The sequence below is a fragment of the Aquarana catesbeiana genome, linkage group LG04 (genome assembly GCF_042186555.1).
Source record: "Aquarana catesbeiana isolate 2022-GZ linkage group LG04, ASM4218655v1, whole genome shotgun sequence".
In the NCBI taxonomy this organism is placed as follows: Eukaryota; Metazoa; Chordata; class Amphibia; order Anura; family Ranidae; genus Aquarana; species Aquarana catesbeiana.
The window spans coordinates 304,428,682-304,451,286 of NC_133327.1; the positions used below are offsets into that span (position 1 = coordinate 304,428,682).

The window sequence follows — 22,605 nt, forward strand, 5'->3', positions numbered from 1 at the left end:
AAGAAATGTAGAACCACAAATAGAGGATATAAACAATATCTGGTATTGTAATGTAATGTGGAGCCATCTTAAACTAAAACTGAGGGCTCGTGGCACACCTAGATAACAAAAAAGGAAGATTAGCGCAATACAGAACTTCAAATAGAAAGCTATAAGTCGACAGTTTCAACTGGATAACAGACAAGAAGTGGATCTCCCCTGAAATGATCCCAGGGCTAGTGAGGCACAAAAAACAAACAAAAAAAGGGGAGAGTTTTTTCCTCCCTCCCCTCCCCCTCCCCCCCAAATGAGGAATGGTCTACTGTCCCAGAGATGACTGCTATTAATGAGGGTCACAAGAAGGGAGGGAAGCAATATTGGGCAGCTCGAAGCTAACTAATCAATCTGCTAGATCAGAATGTTCGTCCACTAGCCCCCCATCTTTCCACTTAAATCGAGGATCTCTGGAAGAGGTCGCCACCAGTACCCGCAATGTCCAACGTGTATCACCGTGAAGGCCCCCACAGTATACTTCTGCAGGAGAGGGCAATCCCCCCCAGAGACCCCTGCATTGAAACTTCTGAAGATTAGTCATTATCACTAGATTGTTTGCATCAAGTAAGCAGTATAGATAGCCTTTTATATCTGACAGTCATGCAGTGTTTTATAAGTACCAATCATCTGATAGTATTGTATGGATGGGATACAGTCCAAGTAGACTTTAGTAGAATCCTATTATTTAGTGGAGGTAGGAGAAAGCTCAAGAAGTTCCACTTGCCAGGAGCTCCGGGTATGATTCTCCCCTCTCTACCCCCGGGAGTCTATCGCCAGGTATCAGTCAGTAACAAGGGGGCTTGCGTTATATTTGGGCACACTGGCAAGAATCCGGGTAAGTTGGTTTGCATATATTTTTAGGAGACCCATTAGTATTGCAGGCAGGATGGTTGGGAAGGGCTCAGTTTCACAGCAGTCATTTTCCTCTGTGTGGGGAGTGGGGTTCAACAATAAGAGAATAAGGGAGAGAAAGAAAAAAAATAAATAAACGCAAGTAACATAAAAAACAGTGTACCTCACCCAAAGAAAACGGAGATCCAGGGAAGGTAGCAGCCCTTGTGAAGAAAATCTCGATGACAGGCTTAGAGCTAAGTGCCCTCGGTGGTGAGAGAGAGAGGGAGGAGGGCTGCTTTGTCCTTCATCCTGATGGCGTGGAGGGGTAGAGGTAGCTTGAAAATGGCACCTTCTTGCATGGTGTCATTGGGCTTTAGGAGTATTGTTGATGGTCACTGGTATCTATGGGTTAAGTCGCGTAGAAGGCACTGTATCATTCAGGCAGGTCGATCATGGGGATCTCCAGTGTCTTGCAAAATTGTTGGAGGTCTTCTGGCATTCTCAGAGAGCCAGGTCTGCCACGTGTAGAAGCGAAGAGGCAGAAGGGGAAGTGCCATCTATATGTTATTCCCCTGGTACGGAGAAGATCTAGCAATGGGTGCAAGACCCGGCGGTGTTGTAAAGTTATATTGGATAAGTCCTGAAAGAGCTTAATTTCAGAGCCATTGTAGATGATCTGCTCTTTCTCTCTTGCCTTTCTTAGTATTGCCTCCTTCAGTGGATAACTGACCAGGCAACGGATAATATCTAAAGGTGGATCAGTCTCTCTTCCCCATGGCCGTAGGACCCTGTGTTCTCGCTTGTATTCTATGGGGGTGTCAGCTTGCCTGTCTAGGAAATCGTTGAAAATGGTTGTGATCGTTGCTTCCAGGGTTTGGGGTTCAACAGATTCGGGGAGACCATGAACCCTAATATTATGTCTTCTCCCCTGGTTGTCGAGGTCCTCAATATGTCTGTGCATCTCAACTAGATGAGCAACTTGGGCATCAGATGTGCACTGTAACTGCTTAATGGCGGATCTCTGCAGTGTGGTGGCCTTCTCGGTTTCACTGTGCCTCGCCATTACAGAGTGCAGATCTGAGCGGAGCTCAGAAATAGCAGAGCCGAGTGTGGATTTTATGTCAGCAGCTACTGACTGTAGGTCTGACAGGCTCGGGAGAGAGGAGGTGGTAGCGCCATGTGACTTACTGGTTCTCGTCTTTGTTTCGGGATCACTGCCAGGAGAGTGCCGTGTCGGTAAGGTGGAGGCTGCCTGACTCTCCGAGTGCAGGGTTCAGAAGAGCGCCGGTATGTTGCCGCTTAGCAGGGTGCTCGTTTCCCGTGGGGTCAGGTTCATGAACGCGCTGCGTGCCGAACTCAGCATTTTTGCAGGATTAGAAGGTACCCAAAGCAGGTTTAGTCGTCTCTGTACACGGAGCTTCTCTCTCAAGCGCCCATCTCGAACCAGCGCTTAACCACACCCCCAACCTCTGTTTTTAATCTTGTGAGTCTAATTTACATTTTCTATTAAATTTTCAATATGCTATACCATGGTTGTTGTGCTTCTTCTCCCCTCCCACTTTGTTTTTTACAAGCAAACCGTATCACGCAGGCTTTCATGGATAGATCATAAATATAGGTGCAAGGCTAAATATAGTGGTACCATTTAACTTAAAAAAAATAAAATACTAGAGTTGAGCTTTAATAACTATATTATTGTTATTAAGGAGAATTCTAATATTCAACTTAGAGTGAAACATGGAGCATTTTGAAGCGTAATTAGTATTTAGGATGCTGCTAGATGTCTAAACTAGTAAGCTCCCTCTGTATGCAAATAAATTATATTGGGGGGTAATAAAAAATCTAATAATTTTATTAGCGACAGTACATGTTTTTTTGTTCCATGTGGATGCACTATAAGCAGTAATGGATGTGGCTTCATATAAATAAATGATAAATTCTTGGATAAAGTTGGGTAGTGTTGGTAGCCCAGAGTACTATACAATGCTCTGCTAATCTAACTCTGTAATTGCTGCTTCAATCCAGCATGGGTTTGCTCTGTGACTGTAAAAAACTAAGAGGGAGGGGAGGAGAAGTGCAACAACCATGGTGTAGCATGTTGAAAACAATTGAAAATGTAAATTTCACTTACATGGCAGTCAGGATGCCTCTGGAGCTAGAATGGATGGAGAAGCGACCAGGAAGCCTTGCCTTGGCCTTCGGCAAGGGACCGGGACTTGATTTTTTCACTGGGAAGCCTGAAGATGATGGTGAAGGTCAGAGTGCCACCTTGCACTGCTGGAAAATGCTGGAGCTGGAACATGAACACGTTTCGAAGCAACCTTAATTCATCTTCAGCTTATCTAGAATGGGCTACCTACCTTGCTTCATCTTCAGCCTGTCTAGACTGAGATACCCACCATTCTGGACAGGCTGAAGAAGAAGCAAGGTTGCTTTGAAACGCATTCCTGTTTCAGCTCCAGCATTCTCCAGCAACACATGGTGGCACCCACACCTGAGCTCTGACCTCCACCATCCTCTTCAGGCTTCCCAGTGACAGCAGTCCACAGTCCTTTTCTGCTCCCTTGGAAGTGGCCAAGACAAGGCTTACTGGTTGTCTTTCCATCTATTCTAGCCCCAGAGGCATTCTGACCATCATGCTAAGCTCTGTTTTTAATCTTGTGAGTCTAATTTACATTTTCTATTAAAAAAATGTCAATATGCTATACCATGGTTGTTGTGCTTCTTCTCCCCTTCCCCTTTGTTTTTTACAAGCAAACTTTATCACGCAGGCTTTCATGGATCTATCATAAATATAGGTGCAAGGCTAAATATAGTGGTACCATTTAACTTAAAAGAAAAAAAATACTAGATTTGAGCTTTAATAACTATATTATTGTTATTAAGGAGAATACTAATATTCAACTTAGAGTGAAACGTGGAGCATTTTGAAGCGTAATTAGTATTTAGGATGCTGCTAGATGTCTAAACTAGTAAGCTCCCTCTATATGCAAATGCATTATATTGGTGGGATAATAAAAAATCTAATATTTTTATTAGACAGTACATGTTTTTTTTCCATTTAGATGCTCTCTAAGCAGTAATGGATGTGGCTTCATTTTTATATGATTTTGTTTCTATACTTCAACAAAAAGGCCTTCTAATTGATAAGCTGGTAACCTTGACTACTGTGTTCTAGAATGTCTGTCTATTCTCCACAGACAAGACTTCTTTAATTTTTTTTAGTATGGCAGCTGTGTGAAGTTTTCAGTCTGTATTTCCCTTGGCACACCTTTCCTCTGCTCCTTTCATCTTGATATGTTGAAGCAGCTGTGGCTGTTAGTACCAGTCAGTGAAGTGTCAGAAATAAAACCTTTTACTCGATTAATTGAGGCATATTTAGGATTTTCTTATATGACATTTAATGTTTGTGAGAAGACTATCTATAGATTTCTATAGTTTGCTAATTTTATTCTATAATTGAACATGAGGCAGATTATTCTCTGAAAGTTTACATTGTGGTTTTAAAGAACGGCAGGGTCCATTAATAATGTAATTGTAAATATGTGCCCCAGGTCTTAAGACATGTCTGAAAAATTTGTAGTATTTTCCTTTTTCAGCAGGCCTTTGAGAAACACATTTGTTGTTTCCCAGTTTACTTTTTTGTCTGATCTTTGTTTCTGTGTGAGGTTAGGGCAAGTCATAGAAACAATTGCTAAAAGACAAAAGATTTTTCTCTTGATATGCTTAAGGTGATTGTAGTTGCACTAACACAGTTGAGTACAGTCTGTGTTTTTTTTTAACTAACAGTTAAATTAATTTTGTAAAGTGCTGCACAAACCGTTAGTGCTATATAAATCGTGTATACAGTAATAATAATAATTAGGACAAAAAAAAAATGAAACCTGTGGGACATAGTATCTCATAACCAAATCACTCAATGGAAGACAGTGCTTTGGTTCATAAAGGGAACTTTAAAAATACGTAGGAAAGGAAAACCTTTGGGTTGAAAATTATAAGTCTGTTTGACACAAGAGATAATGGATTGAATGTGGACCTTAAGCCGGATACACACGGGCCGAATGTCGAGAGACAGCGGCCAGTTCAAAAAAATGTCCGACATTCGGCCCATGTGTATGTTGGTCTGTTCGACAGAAACTGGCCATTTGGATGAGCATGCTGGAAAACCAGCATTAGACCGACTCCCAATGGCAGAGAGCGCTGATCAGAGTGTTCTGGCGGGTGAGCCATCCCCCTGTCAGAACACAACATCTCAGCAGGGGAGATCACTGAACAAACCTTGCATGGTTAATACAGCGGCTCCAACTGGAGCTGACCGTTTTTTTTCGTTCAACCTGCATTGTTGAACGAAAAAAACAAATAGTGTGTACCAGGCTTTTGCCTCCTAAATCGCTATTGAATAGTTCTATGACTCACTCTGTGACTCTGCATACCTTCCTAATCCCATCCAAATCCAATCCCCACCCATTGCCCACTTTTCTACTCTGTCTAACATTCAGATTTTTTTGTTTTTACAGAGATTGTTGTTCATAACATTTTGTGTACCAGTACTGCTTGGACTGAGAAGAAGGGGGTAGACCCCTGAAAGCTTATCCTAAAAATGTAACCGTTAGTGCAATTTAAAAATAATGGACAATACTTAAAGTGACACTAAAGCTTTGTTTTTTTGTTTTTTTATAACAAACATGTCATACGTACCTCCACTGTTCAGCTTGTTTTGCACAGAGTGGCTCTGGACATCCTCTTCTGGGGTCCTCGTCGGCTCTCGCGGCTCCTCCTCTCATTAGATAACCCCCTGGGAGAAGCGCTCTCCCAGAGGTTACTTTGTGGGAGCGCTCTCGAGTCATTCGCCCATAGAAGCTGAATGTATTACTCGCCCCCCACGCCCGGGTCATTGGATTTGATTGACATTTGTGGGGGCTGCAGCATTAAAGGAGATTTTTCACCTCAATGCATAGAATGCATTGAGTTTAAAAACCTTGAAGGTTTACAACCCCTTTAACTATGTTCTCTTGTATTGCAAAATCATTTTTGCCTTATACTAAGTGAAAACGAGCTGCCAGGCATTCATTATGAACTTAGATTTTTTTACCTAGACCTGTTATCCTGGCTTTATCTGCAAAAGCTTTAGTGTGCCCTTTGAAATCTGATCATTTTCCAAATGATGGTTATCAACTGTATAGGAAGACAAACGTCTCATGTAAATAGGTAGCCTCAGTAAAGTCACAATATTAGATGTCAAGCTTTTCTTTATAGTAGAACCTCTGCCAAGTAGAGTGCAAATGTTCACTACTGCTAAGGTTCAGATATACCTTCAATTCCAGTGACCATGAAGAAGTTAAAGGGAATTTACCCAACAGGGAAAAGAAAAGCAATAAAAATCTGGCACAGGTGCTATTCCTTTCCTTTTTTTTATCTCACTGCTTCGTACATAGACTGAGTTGTTAAAAGAGTTGGGAATGTTAACATAATAAATTGTGTGAATGCTTAACCCAATCATATAATCATGTGCAGGTGAACAAAGTAAATAGGAATTTGTTTTTCACATGATTAAATAGTTGAAATAAATCCTCACACAACTTATTGTGTGAAAATCCTTAACCTCTTTATTAAATCAGCCTCATAGTGTGGAGGGACTAAACATTTTTTCTATATATGTTATTGGTCAATCAGCTAATTTCTGACCATATTTCATCTAGTCAGACTACTGTCTACTCTATACAATGCAGTTTTACCATTATCTACCATTATCTATAATATATCGCAGATCAAGTACAGATTTCAGTGTCACAACACTGTTTGTCAAACATGCGTTAGGGTTTGTAGATCAAGGTAAATCAGCAATACAAAATGAGTACAAGTGAAACATGACAAACAAATTACAACACATTCTAGAAAGAAACCAGACAAGATATATCCAGTTTTCTCGATTCTTCAGTCAGGACCAGCACACCCTGGATAGACTTACAGTAATGCCCCGTACACACGGCCGGACATTGATCAGACATTCCGACAACAAAATCCTAGGATTTTTTCCGACAGATGTTGGCTCAAACTTGTCTTGCATACACATGGTCACACAAAGTTGTCAGAAAATCCAATCATTCTGAACGCGGTGAAGTAAAACACGTATGTCGGGACTATAAACAAGGCAGTAGCCAATAGCTTTCATCTCTTTATTTATTCTGAGCATGCGTGGTACTTTGTGCGTCAGATTTGTGTAAACACGATCGGAAATTCCGACGGATTTTGTTGTCGGAAAATTTTATAGCCTGCTCTCAAACTTTGTGTGTCGGAAAATCCGATGGAAAATGTGTGATGGAGCCTACACACGGTCGGAATTTCCGACAACAAGGTCCTATCACACATTTTCCATCGGAAAATCTGACCGTGTGTACGGGGCATTACTGTGGTTTTAACCAGTTGTATTAAACTTTTTTAAAGCTAACCATTTGTATATGGAAATAAGGATTTGTTTATTTTTTAAGCCTATTTGATATGTGTATTTATTAGACCCTGCAAGGTACATGTAAAGTCCACCCCATTTTTGTTCTTAATCAGTAAAAACAAGATATGTGTCATAACAGAAATTAAGTCATTAAATTTAGAAAGGACAACACTCCCACCAAAAAAAAAAAAAAAATACTTTTACTAGACTCAGAACTTTTTTTGTTATTTTAGATAAAGTAGTGGAGGTTTCCTTTGGGAAGATTTCCCATCACTTTCTGTTCCTGTGTCCTCAAAGTAAATGAGTGGAATCTCCTAAACGTACACAGCAGTAAAGACTTGGTAGTTGTTCTAATTCTAACCAATGCAGGCAAGGTAATATTTACTTTTGGGCATTATACTGTTCACCTAATATACAAAAGGTAGGGTAACATTACATTTACACATATAGCGCAATGCCTTTAGGAAATATTAAGTGCTTTCTAGAGACATTTATGGTATATTTCAATGTTCTCTTTCATTTACCATTTCTAGTTTTACAGCAGAGGTCATCGATTTAGTATTATGGATTTCTGAATACAGAAATGGGGTTAGGGTCTCTAACAAAGCTGGTATTGTTCCTTTACATTATAAAACTTAGAATAGATGAAAGATAAAACCACTACTTTGAAAATTACTACATACTATGTCAAAGGTCTTGATACATTTCCAAAATGATTACAAACTATAAACGAGTTTAAGAAACGTAAAAACATCATATATTTGGTCACAAGAATTATGAAATAAGATATATATCTCTTCAACTATTTTATACAAACTGCCATAGGAAGAAATTAGGTCAGTATGGGAGCCTATATAAGCTTCTCATTAGAAACGGAAGACATGATGACGAAGCTGGTAGATGTTAGATTTAATGTTGCTCCAAGCAAAAATTTATGTTGGCATACTTAGTACGTTGTATATATTCAGTTATCATTATCTCTGGTACATTTCTGGTGCACCTAGTAAAATAAGAGCTGCTAATTTTATTTACAGTTTAGGCATAGCCTGAACATCTTGATGATATATGCTCATATGTAATAAATTGCAATATAAATAAAGTATAAAATGTTGCATTTGCTTTAAACATGAATGTGACATAGTATAAATATACCTGTATGCTCAAATATTACTTTGTGTGAAAGTAATTTTAGGTAAATGGAATTTCAACAATCCATGTATTATTTCTTACATTTTTTTTTATTGGTTGAACTAGATGGACTTGTGCCTTTTTTTTAACCATTTTAACTATAAAAAGAACCTTTGTTTTGTCCAGACAACTTAAAGCAACAGGTACCTTCAGTTGATGCCTTCACTAGCTGCTAGGCTGGAATATAAATACCAGGTAATTCCAGGTATGGGAAGGATATGACTTACACAATTTTCTCCCATGTGGGTGCTTAGTTATTGGGCACTGACACACTCCATTTTTTTAAAATAGAAGTATTTTTTGGGGGTTTTTTTTAGATTCATACTTACCTAGCTGGATGCAGCATCAGACCAATGCTGCATCTGTCCCCCGGTCACCTCTGCACTGAGAACCGAGCCACCGAATATCGCTTATGGCTCGGTTCTGTCACCTTCCCGAGCGGAGAGCTGCTGACTTTCAGTCAGCAGCTCTTCTGCTCTGCTCCTCCACACTCATTAGAGTGGTGAGCTGTGGAGGGGCGGGGAGCAGCTGTCTCAGCCTCTCAGAGACTCGCTGAGAGGCTGAGACTGCCATCAGTCCAGGCAGCTAGCGGATTAAGACTTCCTAAGTCAGAATGACACGCTGCCTGGACTGATTGCAGTGACATCAGCCGAGAGCGGACTTCAGACCGCTCTCCGTGGAAAATGGTTCACAGGGGTGCAAAACTAATTGGATGGAATCAGACAGAAGTGTAGTCAATGAACAAGCCAAGGGTCAATAATGAGTGGTACCAAAGATAAGAACAGCAGCAGGTATGCAAAGAGCAAGATTATGGTGGGAAAGAGCACAATAACCTGGAAAAAATAAAGTGCGGAGACATGACTTAAATCAGGAAGTTCATGAGAGGAGCAGGGTTCAGGGTTCACCAGAAACAAGATACAAGGCAAGATACAAGGCAAGATTGTCCAAGAGATCAGTCGAGGAGCTGTCCAGCATCTCAGGTGGCACAGCATGAAGACTTACAGTCAGACACCACAGAGGTCCCAGGGTCAGATATGGACCCTGTAGACGTTTTACTATTAGGCCTATTTCACAGCTTGTATAAGAACAGTATGAGCAGCAAGCTTTTAGGAAACTTTTAGCAAGATTTTGAGATTTTGCCAAGCTTTCGGCAAGCATCGAGTAGCTTTCTCTACGTTTTTAAAGTACCCTTTAGCTCCTGTTTAGGAAAGTTATACACAGATCCTAATGGGAGTGCTAATTTGAGCAACATTTAACAAACTGCTAGCTGGCTTTGGCAGGCTTTCCCCAAGCTTCAAGTAGTGCTGAAGCCTGCTGGCAGCTTGTTTAAAGTGGCGATCCTCACTCCCATAAGGATCTGTGTTCAACATTTACAAACTGGAGCCGAAAGGTGTTTAAAAAAAAAATAAAAGTTTCAACAAAGCTTACTGAAAGCTTTTCAAATGCGTTGTAGAAGCCTACTGTTCACTTCTTTTATAGAAGCTAAAGCATGTGTGAAACAGGCCTTAACCACTTCACGCCCGCGCTATAGCCGAAAGACGGCTACAGCGCGGACGCCAATTGCCAGGAGGGCAATACCCGGACTTCCTCCTGTTTACTTCCATGATGCACGCTTCCGCGGGCGCGCATCAGGGAAATTCTGCGCTGGCCGTGTCCCTTGAACACAGCCAGTCACAGATCGCTGTAAACGGCCAATTACAGCAGCCAATTACAGCAGCTGTTTACAGCGCGATCGGAAACATATGAGATCATCTCTCATTGCCGGCTCTCCCTCCTCACACAGAGACCGCATGTGAGGAGGGAGAGTGACCTGTCCTTCAGATTATGAGATTGTGAGTGCATAAAAACACATACACAGTGCCCCACAGTACCTATCAGTGCCATCTGCCAGTGCCATCTGCCAGTGCTATCTGCCATCAGTGCAACCTGTCAGTACCATCTGTCATCAGTGCCACCTGTCAGTACCATCTGTCATCAGTGCCACCTGTCAGTATCATCTGTCATCAGTGCCACCTGTCAGTACCATCTGTCATCAGTGCCACCTGTCAGTACCATCTGTCATCAGTGCCACCTGTCAATGTCACGTGCCATCTGTTATCAGTGTCACCAGTGCCATGTATCAATGTCATCAGTGTCATCAGTGCCACGTAAGAGTGCCATCTGTTATCAGTGTCACCAGTGCCACGTATCAGTGTCATCGGTGTCACATGTCATCAGTGCCACATAAGAGTGCCATCTATCATCAGTGTCATGTGTCATCAGTGCCTTCTGTCATCATCAATAATGGCTAGAAGATTATTTTCAGCCGAGGAGGCGTACAATATTCTTGCGGGCGACGAGAGCAACGGGGAGCTCTCCGCTTCGGATTCCTCCTCATATTTAGATTCTGAGTCTGACGTGGACTGCGATCCTGTCCTAGTGGTACACTGACAGCCTCGGAGGAGGAGGATGAGAGTCCGCCCGCCAGACGAAGGCATACTGGTGGAGGCATTGCCATCCACCAGCACCGCAGAGCCATCCACAAGCACCACAGTACCTCGGCAAAGGCCACGTACCAGTGGGGTGTCACCTCAGTCCCAAAGGGTTAGGTCCCATGCCAGCCTTCCCTATTCCCTTCAGAGCCCCTTGTGGCTTCCTCCTAATTCAGGAGAAGCTAATGTTCCCCCTTTCACTGCCCAGCCAAGAGTCCAGGTGGACACAGAAAATTTTTCCCCGATAGACTTTTTCCATTTAATTTTTACTGAGGACATGCTTGCATCAATTGTGGCCCAGTGCAACCTGTATGCACAACAATTTATAGCAAGTAACCCAACATCCTCTTATTCCCGTCCCCATGAGTGGAGAGCCCTAACAGTGGAGGAGTTTAACATTTTTTTGGGCCTCACTTTCTGTATGGGACTAAACAGAAAAAATGAATTATGTTCATATTGGTCTACCCTACCCATCTACCACATGCCCATCTTTTCCTCAGTAATGCCCAGGACCAGATATCTCATGATTATGAGTTTCCTACACTATAACGACAATACCCAGTGCCCTCCCCGAAATCACCCAAATTTTGACAAGCTTTATAATTTTCGTCCGCTAATAAATTATTTTTCTGAAACCTTCCCCCAGTTGTTTACCCCAGACCAACACATATGTGTGGATGAGTCCCTTATCACATTTTCTGGCAGGCTGGGCTTAAAACAATTTATTCCCACCAAAAGGGCCTGCTATGGGGTGAAGATGTACAAATTGTGCGATCGAGCTACAGGGTATACCTATGCCTTCATGGTATATGAAGGGAAGGACACCCAGCTACATCCTCCTAATTGGCCAGAATACATTGGATCAAGCGGGAAAGTAATTTGGGAACTCATAAACCCACTCCTGGAGAAAGGCTATCATTTGTATGTGGACAATTTTTATTCTAGTTTGGCCCTGTTCAGCAACCTTCACAGAAAGAACACTCCAGCATGCGGCACCGTAAGGACAAACCAGAAGGGCTTTCCTCAAAGCCTTGTCAACAAGAAGTTAAGAAGAGGGGAGGCGGCGAGCTTACGGAATGAGGAAATTCTGGCTGTGAAGTGGAGGGACAGAAGGGATGTCTACATGCTTTCTTCGATCTACAACAATACATTCATTGAGATCACCAGGAGGAGTGGCCCAATCCAAAAGCCAACATGTATCCATGAATACAACATGTTCATGGGGGGTGTCGACTTCAACAACCAAATACTCAAACCCTACCTTTCCACTAGAAGAACATAACAGCGGTATTAAAAAGTTTAAAAGTTTAAATTTATTTGTTTAATTTGGCCATATACAACACCTATGTAATCTATCGCAACTCCACTGAAAGACCTAAACCCTTCCTTGGCTACCAGGAGGAAATCACTACTGCCCTTATATACCCGAACGGCCCACCAGAAAACATTAGATCCGATGTGATTGATGTCTCTGAACGCCACTTTCCCGATAAAATCCCTCCCAGACCAACAGGCCAGAAATGTCAGAAAAAAATGCCGGGTGTGCTCCAAACGAGGAGTGAGAAGAGACACCACTTATCATTGTCCCAAAGTCCTTCCCAAAGTCCTTCCCAACCAAGCCTCTGCATAGTTGACTGTTTCCGCCGTTACCATACTTCACTAAATTATTATTGAAGTATGGTAAACATAACCCTCACTTCCTGCCATTTACCTTCAACACCCCTTATGCCTCTGATTGCTCTGTAACTGACCCTGGACTGTTATTCAACCACGCTTCTGCCTACCAATTCTGTTTATACCTCTGCCTGATCTGGAACTGACCCTGGACTGTTTGACCATGCCTCTTGCCTGCCTCGTGGACTGATCTTGTACCCTGCCAGTGGACTAGTGGGATTCAGAACACAGGGGTCTCACATATGTGAGCGGCTCCAGAATTGTTTTTCTGGATGAAGAAAACAATTTAATTTGTTTTCTCATTCCTAGATTAGGGTCTGGAGACTCGGATGCTTCAAAGAGATTTGGATGGGAGAAGCCTCTACCTGTGTCCTCATTCTGTCCTGAATGAGGCCCTACTTCTGCCTGCTGCCTGTAGGACCTATGCCATCATGCCTCTGCCTGTCGCATGAACTGACCACACCACATGGACCTGCCTACTACCAGGACCAATATTTTGGCACTGCTGACAATCTCTGCTTGCACTGACCCTGGACTGTATATGGACAGTATCCCTGCCTGCTGCCTGTACTGACTATGGACAGTATTCCTGCCTGTTGCCTGGTTCGCTTTTGCTGACGTCCCTGCCTGCTGCCTGGACCAGTGCTATCCTCCTGTGTACAACTGCGCTACTACAAACACAGGTAATCTTTTGTTTACTCTTTGCTCAGCATAATGTATTTTGGGATGTAATTCTTGGTATGTGCATGCTATGTGTCCCTAGAACACCTGATGGTGTTCCTTGCATGTTGGGCCTCTGTATGTGGCCAGGCTGTGTAAAAGTCTCACACGTGTGGTATCACCATACACAGTAGCAGAATGTATTTTGGGGTGTAATTTTTGCTATTTACATGCTATATGTTGGAAATATCTTATAAATGGACAACTTTGCGTAAAAAAAAATGCGTTTTCATTTTTTTCCACATTTTGTTGGCGTTTCCATTGTCCTGGTGCTCCAGGGCCTTCAAAAGTGTAATAGGTGGTTGAAAAATTTTTTGTCTTTATAGCCCAAAAAATAAAAACCGCAGAGGTGATCAAATAGCACCAAAAGAAAGCTCAATTTGTGGGAATAAAATGACGTCAATTTTGTTTGGGTACATCGTTGCATGATCGCGCAATTGTCAGTTAAAACGATGCAGCGCCGTGACCTGGTCAAAAAAATGACCTGGTCATTAAGCAGCCAAATCTTCCGGTCTGTAAGTGGTTAAAGTATTGCTAACCTTTTCACTACCGGAGCTCTTTTTTGCATTTGTGTGTTAAAATGCACATTTTAAACCTTAAGGGCTAAAAGGTTGACTCCAATTTTAACAACATATTTCATATTGCACTCATATTTAGTGTGTAACATTTTGTGATGTAGCCTCACTCCCAGAGCAGCCCCCAGTAACAGCATGCAGGGGTTCTTCTCCCCGCAGCAGCTGTGATTTTTTTAAATTGACAGGGATGTCAGGGCCTCCGCCCCCACAGCCATGTCTTTCATTCATAGTGATCTACAAATAAATGAACTACCAGTCTCAACTGCCACCGCCGACAGACGGACTTGTAGTTCCTAATAGAACACGAGTGCGGTAATCAGCACACTCATATTCCATTGACATTTCCTCCAGCTCTGCAACTGAAAGCCCATACAAAGGTAAATCAGCCCTGTACTGGTTTATAATTTAACAATGTAAATTGACCACCACTGAGCCACATGAGTAATTTTGTGTCTAATTACCGTTATGCACAAATAATTATACATGTGGCTTATAGCATATTTTTTGCACCAAATCCAGTGCACTTGAACATCACAGATGTTCAGTTCTAGCTTTTCAGAACCAAATCTTGAACAGCAAACCTAGTGCTAAGGCATGTTCATAAAGACATGTAAAATGTAAAAAGAAAACCTACATATTGGACTTCAATTATTTTTGCAAAATAAATGTTTTTTTAGTGAGTAAGATTACATTTTGTAGTTATATGCAGGTTAAAATCCTGCTTTTTAAATTTCCCCTTGCACATAATCAAGTATTCAAACGGAGCATAGAGTGACCTTATTCACTAAACAAAGTGAACATTCCTATTGCTAGCGACCATTCTCTACCCCTTTAGAAAATCTAAATCATTAACTCAATGATCTCTTACAACAAAATGATGATACAATCAGAAGAAATTCTGATTCGTTAATTTTTGATTCTCTGGAATATTTCTTAGTAAATCTGCATAACTAGAAATAAAGACAATCAAGATTTATTAGCTTTATGGTTCTCTGCAGACTCCAGAAATCTTCATCCATATAGTTTATTTATAAGAATAATAAGAAAAATCACAATTTGCTGATTTGTCATGTTTTCATACTAATTCATTAGCCATATTTTTTTATATTTTTTTCTTTTTTATTATTAGAAACCTGATTCAAGTATGCCTATTAGTTACAAAACCTGACAATGCTAATCGTTCATGTGCCTTTTTCTTGGAGATTTTCCGTTATGTCACTTTATTGAATTATTTGTGCTTATGCCTCTTCATTATATCCTGAATTTACAATGTGGCAATATTCAAGTTTCTTGAATTATTCATTCTGTTTTACATATCACATACATATATGCAAAAACATTATAGACGTTTTATAATAGGTCTTTCCATTTCACATTGGGCTTCGAAACTGTGTCAGTGAGATAAAATTTTCCTCCAAACTCTGCTGTCACAACTTGACATACAGGCAGCTGAATATATCAGGAAGCCACACTTACCAAAAAGAGCTATGTAACCAAGCAAACAGCTGCTGGAAAGTCTAGAGCTATTTCCCAGTTTAAAATCTGCACACCCTGGGGCTTTAAAATGTAAGTCGTACATGTGGCAAATGCTACTGTATCAGTGCACAGTTTGGAAAATGACATAAACCTTTTTAAAGGAAATTCATATTCATGTCGTGTCATGCCCTAGGTCAGGGATTGGAATCATGGGGTCGTTGGAGGGGCCTCTAAATTCTTTATGTATTGAATTGTATTGTAATTGTACTGTTTGCCCTAACATTGCAAAGCGCTGTGCAAACTGGTGTAGCTATATAAATCTTGAATAATAATAATAATAATTGCAATAGGTTATTTAATCCCCATCCTCATCAGCAGACCTGTAGTTTTCCCACTGTCCTCACACAAGAAGTCTGTAGCTCTTAGTATCTATGACTGTGATGATGTGTAGGTAACAAAGGGCTTACCTGTTACTCTAGGCAGCTGAACAGAGAAGTGAAATAAAATGAAGGCAAGAAGGTACATCTGTAAAAGTCTGCATTAAAGTGTACTTGTATAGCTATAAGTAATAAAGTATACAACCGCCCTTTAATCTAATTACCACCACCGCGCCACAAATGAACCTAATAAGTGTACAATTAAATAAATAAATAAAGCTGCCACTATAAACTAAAAAGTGCTAAATGATGAATAATCCTTCAAAATATCTAAATGGTGAACAAAATACATATAAAGAGGAAAATAGTGGTGCTATTACAACATAATGCAATGAAAAATATGTAATGAAAAAAATGTGTAATGAAAAAAATGTCCACTGTAGAATACTAGGTGAAAAAGGATGTGATGAAACACTCAAAACACCAAGTGACTTTTTAAAGTGATTGATTCAAACAAAATGTCCATAAAATAAGATGAAAGATGTTCATATAATCAATGGTTAATTGCAAGTGTCTTCTTAATTTCTTCCACCACACCAGAGTGTTCAGTGAACCCACTCCCTTAAGAAACGCACTTACCGACAACAAATGCCTGCACTTGCGTGCGAGGCTAAAACGCTTTTATACCACACAAAATAGGGTATGATCAGCAACCCGATATCCACCAGTGTGTATGGGGAACACTCCACATGTAAAATAATAAGGTGCTCCAATAGTGTAAAATTGTACGATCAATTTATTAAAAACACTATCTTCAAAATCACCACTCACATTTTACAAAATCCAAATAAGCAAAATTCAGTGCAATATCACAACACAGATTCGACTTATTCATGGGATCGCATGAATAAGTCGAATCTGTGACAAAACATGTTGGCGGCGTGGCAGTGACGTATGATGCTGTTACCTTTGAGATAGTGGTGTTTCGATTTGCCGGCGAAGTAACGAGGAGAGGGTGAGAACGTAGAATCTGACGCCTGTACACATCGGGTCTGCCGTGACCGCATTCCTATGCTGTGTGATCCATTTGCTGAGTTGCTGTGTTGTGATATTGCACTGAGTTTTGCTTATTTGGATTTTGTAAAATGTGAGTGGTGATTTTGAAGATTGATAGTGTTTTTAATAAATTGATCGTACAATTTTACACTATTGGAGCACCTTATTATTTTACTTGTGGAGTGTTCCCCATACACACTGGTTGATATCGGGTTGCTGATCATACCCTATTTTGTGTGGTATAAAAGCGTTTTAGCCTCGCACGCAAGTGCAGGCATTTGGAGTCGGTAAGTGCGTTTCTTAAGGGAGTGGGTTCACTGAACACTCTGGTGCGGTGGAAGAAATTAAGAAGACACTTGCAATTAACCATTGATTATATTGACATTTTTCATCTTTTTTTATGGACATTTTGTTTGATTCAATTATCTTAAAAAGTCACTTGGTGTTTTGAGTGTTTCATCAAATTTTTTTGCACCTAGTATTCTACAGTGGACATTTTTTTCATTACACATTTTTTTCATTACATATTTTTCATTGCATTATGTTGTAATAGCGCCACTATTTTCCTCTTTCTATGTATTTTGTTCATCATTTAGATATTTTGAAGGATTATTCATCATTTAGTACTTGTTTCTTTGCCCTATATGGGCAAAGCACAGATTTACCTTTAGTATTTGCCTTGACCTGCTTGCTGTTAATGAGTTTCTCATTGTTTTGTTAGGTTGCCATCTATTTTCTCAGTCCGGTATCTTGAGGTGTTTATTCCCTTAACTGATATGCTCCCTCTTGTTTCCTTGTGCTCTGTCCTGTTCCCTTTATTAACTCTCTTAAGAGTTAATAAAGAGAACTCTCGTAGTTCTTGCTCACTTCTTGTCAATACTTGTCTAGCTTCACCTTGAATTATACTGTGCTTCTTGCAAGTTGCTGTTTATCAGCAATCCCCTTCTGGTCACTCAAATAGCATTCCATATGCTGAAAGTATACAAATGGTGAGGCTATTCTGCAATAATTTTGTTTCTTCTTCACTTCCCTCCATAGTTCCACAAAGAGGGTGCCACTATCTCAAATTTTCCAAACATCAATTAATATCTATATCATGGAGACTGAGAGGTTGATTTACTAAAACTGGAGAGTGCAAAATATGGTGCAGCTGTGCATGGTAACCAACCTTACTACCTTACCCTGTGCAGTGGTTTTGCACAGAGCAGCCCAGATCCTCCTCTTCTCGGTTGCCTCTTTGCTGCTCCTGGCCCCTCCCTCCTGTTGAGTGCCTCTACAGCAAGCAGCTTGCTATGGGGGCACCCGAGCCGAGCCGCAGCTCCCTCTGTCCATTCAGACATGGCCCAGCCCCACCCCTTTCTCTCCTCAATGGCTGACTAATTTTGATTGATAGCAGCGGGAGCCAATGGCACTGTGTTGCTGTCTCAGCAAATGGGGAGGGCAGTCCCGGGCAGATGAGACACTCCTGGAACATCGCTGGATAGAGTTGAGCTCAGGTAAGTAGAAGGGGAGGGGGGGGGGTTGAGGGGGGCTGCTGCTCACAGAAGGCTTTTTATCTTAATGAATCTTAATCTTAAGAAAAAAAAAATCAACCCCTTTAAGCTTTTACAAAAAAAATAAAAAAAAAACGAAAGCTGATTGGTTTCTATGCACAGCTGCACCAGATTTTGCAGTCTCTGGTTTTAGTAAATCGATCCCCTTAATCTCACACATAGTAACTAACATTGCAGTGGTCCATGATATTAGAACAGAACTGGCATTTCTGTTTAAGGAAGTCTTACCCCAGGAGTACCTGAAAGATATAAAAAGCCAATATGTTATTCAGCTTACCAGTTATGACACAATTTATGTTGAGTTAACCACAAAGCAGCAAAGCACAAAGAAAATATATAGACTTCTATAGAGGGAGGCAGATTGCCTAAAGGAGTTAAGAATCTTCAGACAATAAATTGTGTGAATATTCACTTCAGTTGTTTCAATAATATGAAAAAGTAAATGCCTATTTACTTATTTCATCTGTACATGACTGGAAAACTGAAGTGAACATTCACACAATTTATTGTATTACGATTCTCAAATCCTTTAGTAAATTAACCCAATGATGTCATTGTTGTAGTAAAATGCAAACCCTTGTGTAAAATTATGTCAACGCTCTATGTGACTGATGACTAAAGAAACATATATATTAACACTTTTTTTGTTTATAACAGGGAGAAAGTGGGCTTGAGGGTAGCAAAGGAGAGAAAGGAGACATGGTATGTAAATGAAATGAATGAAATCTGAAAGCTGTATCTTTAGGTGACTTGTTAAGCTATTTTTTTGTTAAGCTGTTTTTTTGATGTTGTACCTGACATACAGTATAATCATATGCAATGCTCACTAATATGTAACTTGTAATAAGTATAGTAATATTACTGGTTTGTACTAAGAATTTGCTACATTTTAAATCTGATATAAAAGTCTCAGCAACCTGTTGACATGAACTTGGCAACAGAGTACATTTCTGCACTCTATTCTCTGTTCTGATCCAATTCAACCCAAGTTCAAAATATAAAATTGCAGTGTCTAAGCCTGCAATCACACTTGTGCTTATATTAAGCTTCAAAAGTTTATAAAAGGAAGGAAATGAAAAGCAGTTTACATGTCTTATGTTTAAAGGTGTTCCCATTGAAGTTTATAAGACCAAAAACACCTATAAGCTTAAAAAATGTATTAGTGACCCATTGACTAATACAATGTACAAAAAAAAAAATTAGATTCTGTGTAGTTAAGCACAGGGAAGCCAGCAGAACAAAATTCAAGTGTGTATAGAGGCTAAGTGAAAAACACTAAAATTTTGTGAGAATAGAGAGTAGTGAAAAAAAGGCAAACAAAAAAAATATTATTGTTGACCTTTATTTCTGAGAATGCTGGTGTTACCTTTGGGGTACTTGGAATTGATTTACTAAAGCCAAATAGACTGTTCACTTTGAAAGGGACGTTGCACTTTGCAAGGGAATTTGCCCCAGGGCTTAGCCAATGTGTTAACGTTTCACTTGGCAAAGAATACCAAATCACATGCAAGACAAATAAAGCATTTTTGCTTGCACATGATTGAATGGGATGAAGTCAGCCAAGTTTCACCTCATCCACTAAGCTCTGTGGAAAATCCCCTTGCAAAGTGAATAGCCTTTTTACCTTTCATAAATTAAATCCTTTGCGTTACTGACCCAGGACAAGTATGAAGATCAGAAGTTGATGTCACCCAGTGACCCCGCCCCTTATGTCGTCACAGTCCCGGGGCATTGGTGGGGATCCAAGTCGGATCCCCATTCAATACGAGTCGGTACCCTGTCGGATTGCTATGGAAATGGCAAACTGCAGCTAAAGGCAACTGCAGCTAATCGCACTGTACAAATGCATCTGATCGCAGTGCCTGGAGTCTTGAATTTCACAGAAAAAAAACATGCTTTTAACTGCGGCAGAATAGCCGTCCGTGTGAAAGGAGCCTTATTGTTTCCATAAAATGTTTACTGCCTTAATGCTTCTGTTTAAAGCATAAGTTCACTTTTTGTAACATGTATTCAAAGTTTAACATGTGACATGTTACAGATGCATCAGCCCCAGCTCCCCTTGATCCCCCGTTCTGACAACTAGCTGTCACAATCTGCAAAAACGTGACCATGCAGGACTCTGTCCACCCAGCCGTGCCATCCATTCACAGTGTTCTGTGAATAGGAAAACTACATTGTCTACCATCCTCTGCGGCTGTCGGCTTGTAGTTCTCAATGGACTACCACGGCGCTGTTGAGTGCTGTGGTAGTTCATTAAAACTTCCTGTCACAGTGTAACTGCCTGGCCCTATCGACATTGGGGATGATTTACTAAAACTAGTGCAGCTCTGCACAGCTTACATTTTTTTGTCAAAGCTTAATTGAACAAGCTGAAGTTAGAAGCTGAATGGCTACCATGCATAGCTGCACCAGATTTTGCACTCTCTTCTTTTAGTGAATTACCCCATTGTCTTTACCAGGGACCTCTGATAAATCTAACAGATTTGCAGTGGCATATTTATGTAAAAAAGCAATGGCCGCTTGGTTCATCAATGTACAGTTGCCTGTTCCTTGTCTCTTAGTGGCTTTTCTGCTACTGCTTTAGAAGCAATGTAAATCTTCTTACTACCTTCTTCATGATTTACCTCAAGTAAGAACCTAGAACAGGATATGGGGACCCCATAGGTATAGGGACCCATACAAGTAACTTTGGTTTAAGATGCTGCGGGTACTGTTCCTCAAACAAACAAAGTAAATACTTTGCTAACAATTCAAAAAATTTAGCATCTTGGCTCAACCTAACCCATTACACACAGCATCCAGGGAGCATTTTCTGGTGTTACAAACATGTAGTGGGTGCTGTTGTTTGATGTGTATCTGTAGGCTCTGAATTCTCCTGGTCATAATATGATATATGACACAGTTAAAAATACATATATGAAAAATGTTTTACTTGCCAAAATATGTATAATTCTGTTAAGCCAGTCTTCTCAGTCAAACTCTCATGTCAGACACCACAGCTAGGTCCTGTAGTACCTGAGACCTGTATTCTAGACTGGAGATACTGTATGTAGTACATCCTGATCTAGGACAAGATCAAGTAGATGAGAGAGGCTGTATTTTACTTGGTTTGTAAGTGTCCCCGATTGGGCAACTGTTGTGCCGTGTTGACCCCTGACCCACTCTAACTGAACCTGGGCTACCGTTTAAGAGCACTAACACCTACCTACAGGTTTACATTGCATTTCTTTGATGCAGCAGGCCCTATTGAAGTGTGTTTTGATTAAAGGCAAAGTAGGTCAAATGCAGCATTTTCTGATCAATTCCTACATTTGAACCTATGTTTAAGAAGCACTGCATTTAAATAGAAAAGGCTGAGTTTACATAAAGATCTATCAACAAAAGCCTTTAGGTGGACAACACCATGCAATGCACCAGACTTTCAACTATTTACAGTGCTGTATTTCCACCTCCGAATTTGAGTGTGCTTGTGCAGTGGACTGAAAAAGCTAATTTATTACAATCTGTAAGTAAACATATACTGTACTTAACAACATTTTAACACATCCATGACTGGAATAAAATGGAGAGTTTCTATATATGTCTGCTTTGTTTTAATATGTATAGTAAAAACTATGAATGTATTTGTTACATGGTGTAAGACAGGGCTTTGAAAACAAGGTACAACAAGAACTGATTTAGCAGCTAAGGCTTTACACTTTATAGTTACCCTGTCTTTTCTGCATGTGGCTGGCAGTATTATCTGGAAATTAAAATATTAAGTCTTGCTGTAGGCAAACTCATATTTATAACATTTTATTTTCAAGCCATGTTGTAGAGCTGAATCAGTAATTTTCCCACATTTTCTATCTACAACTAAAATTTATAGAAACATTATTAAAGCAGGCCCAAAGTCTAAAAATAAATGATGATCAGTCCCATGGGTTTCCAACAATAATTTACTGCATGTGACTCATGTGTGATTCAGCTGCAATTAAGGTTAGCGTCAGTTCTAAATGATTCCAAAAACTGCAAGAAAATAGCCTGAAATCATAAAAGTCCTGTAGTGTCTTGTTCCACTTTAAAAAAATGATGCAGCTATACAAACTAGTTTAGACTTTGACTCAAGTGATAATAAAAGACCTAAATAATGGATTTTAATGGAACTTTTCATGCACAGGTAAAGTAGTAATATTGAATGCTAGGTAAATTCTCTTTTAT

At 40.3% G+C, this 22,605-nt stretch overlaps 1 protein-coding gene across 3 annotated transcripts in view; it reads left to right on the top strand.

Annotated features, from left to right (window-relative positions):
• Window positions 1-22,605, top strand: part of COL19A1 (collagen type XIX alpha 1 chain) — a 1,371,841-nt gene that overhangs the window by 449,118 nt on the left and 900,118 nt on the right. For all 3 annotated transcript variants that reach the window (XM_073626739.1, XM_073626741.1, XM_073626740.1), the window contains exon 12: window positions 19,063-19,107. In XM_073626739.1, the coding sequence (XP_073482840.1) occupies window positions 19,063-19,107 (45 nt within the window). The remainder of the gene's footprint in view (window positions 1-19,062; window positions 19,108-22,605) is intronic.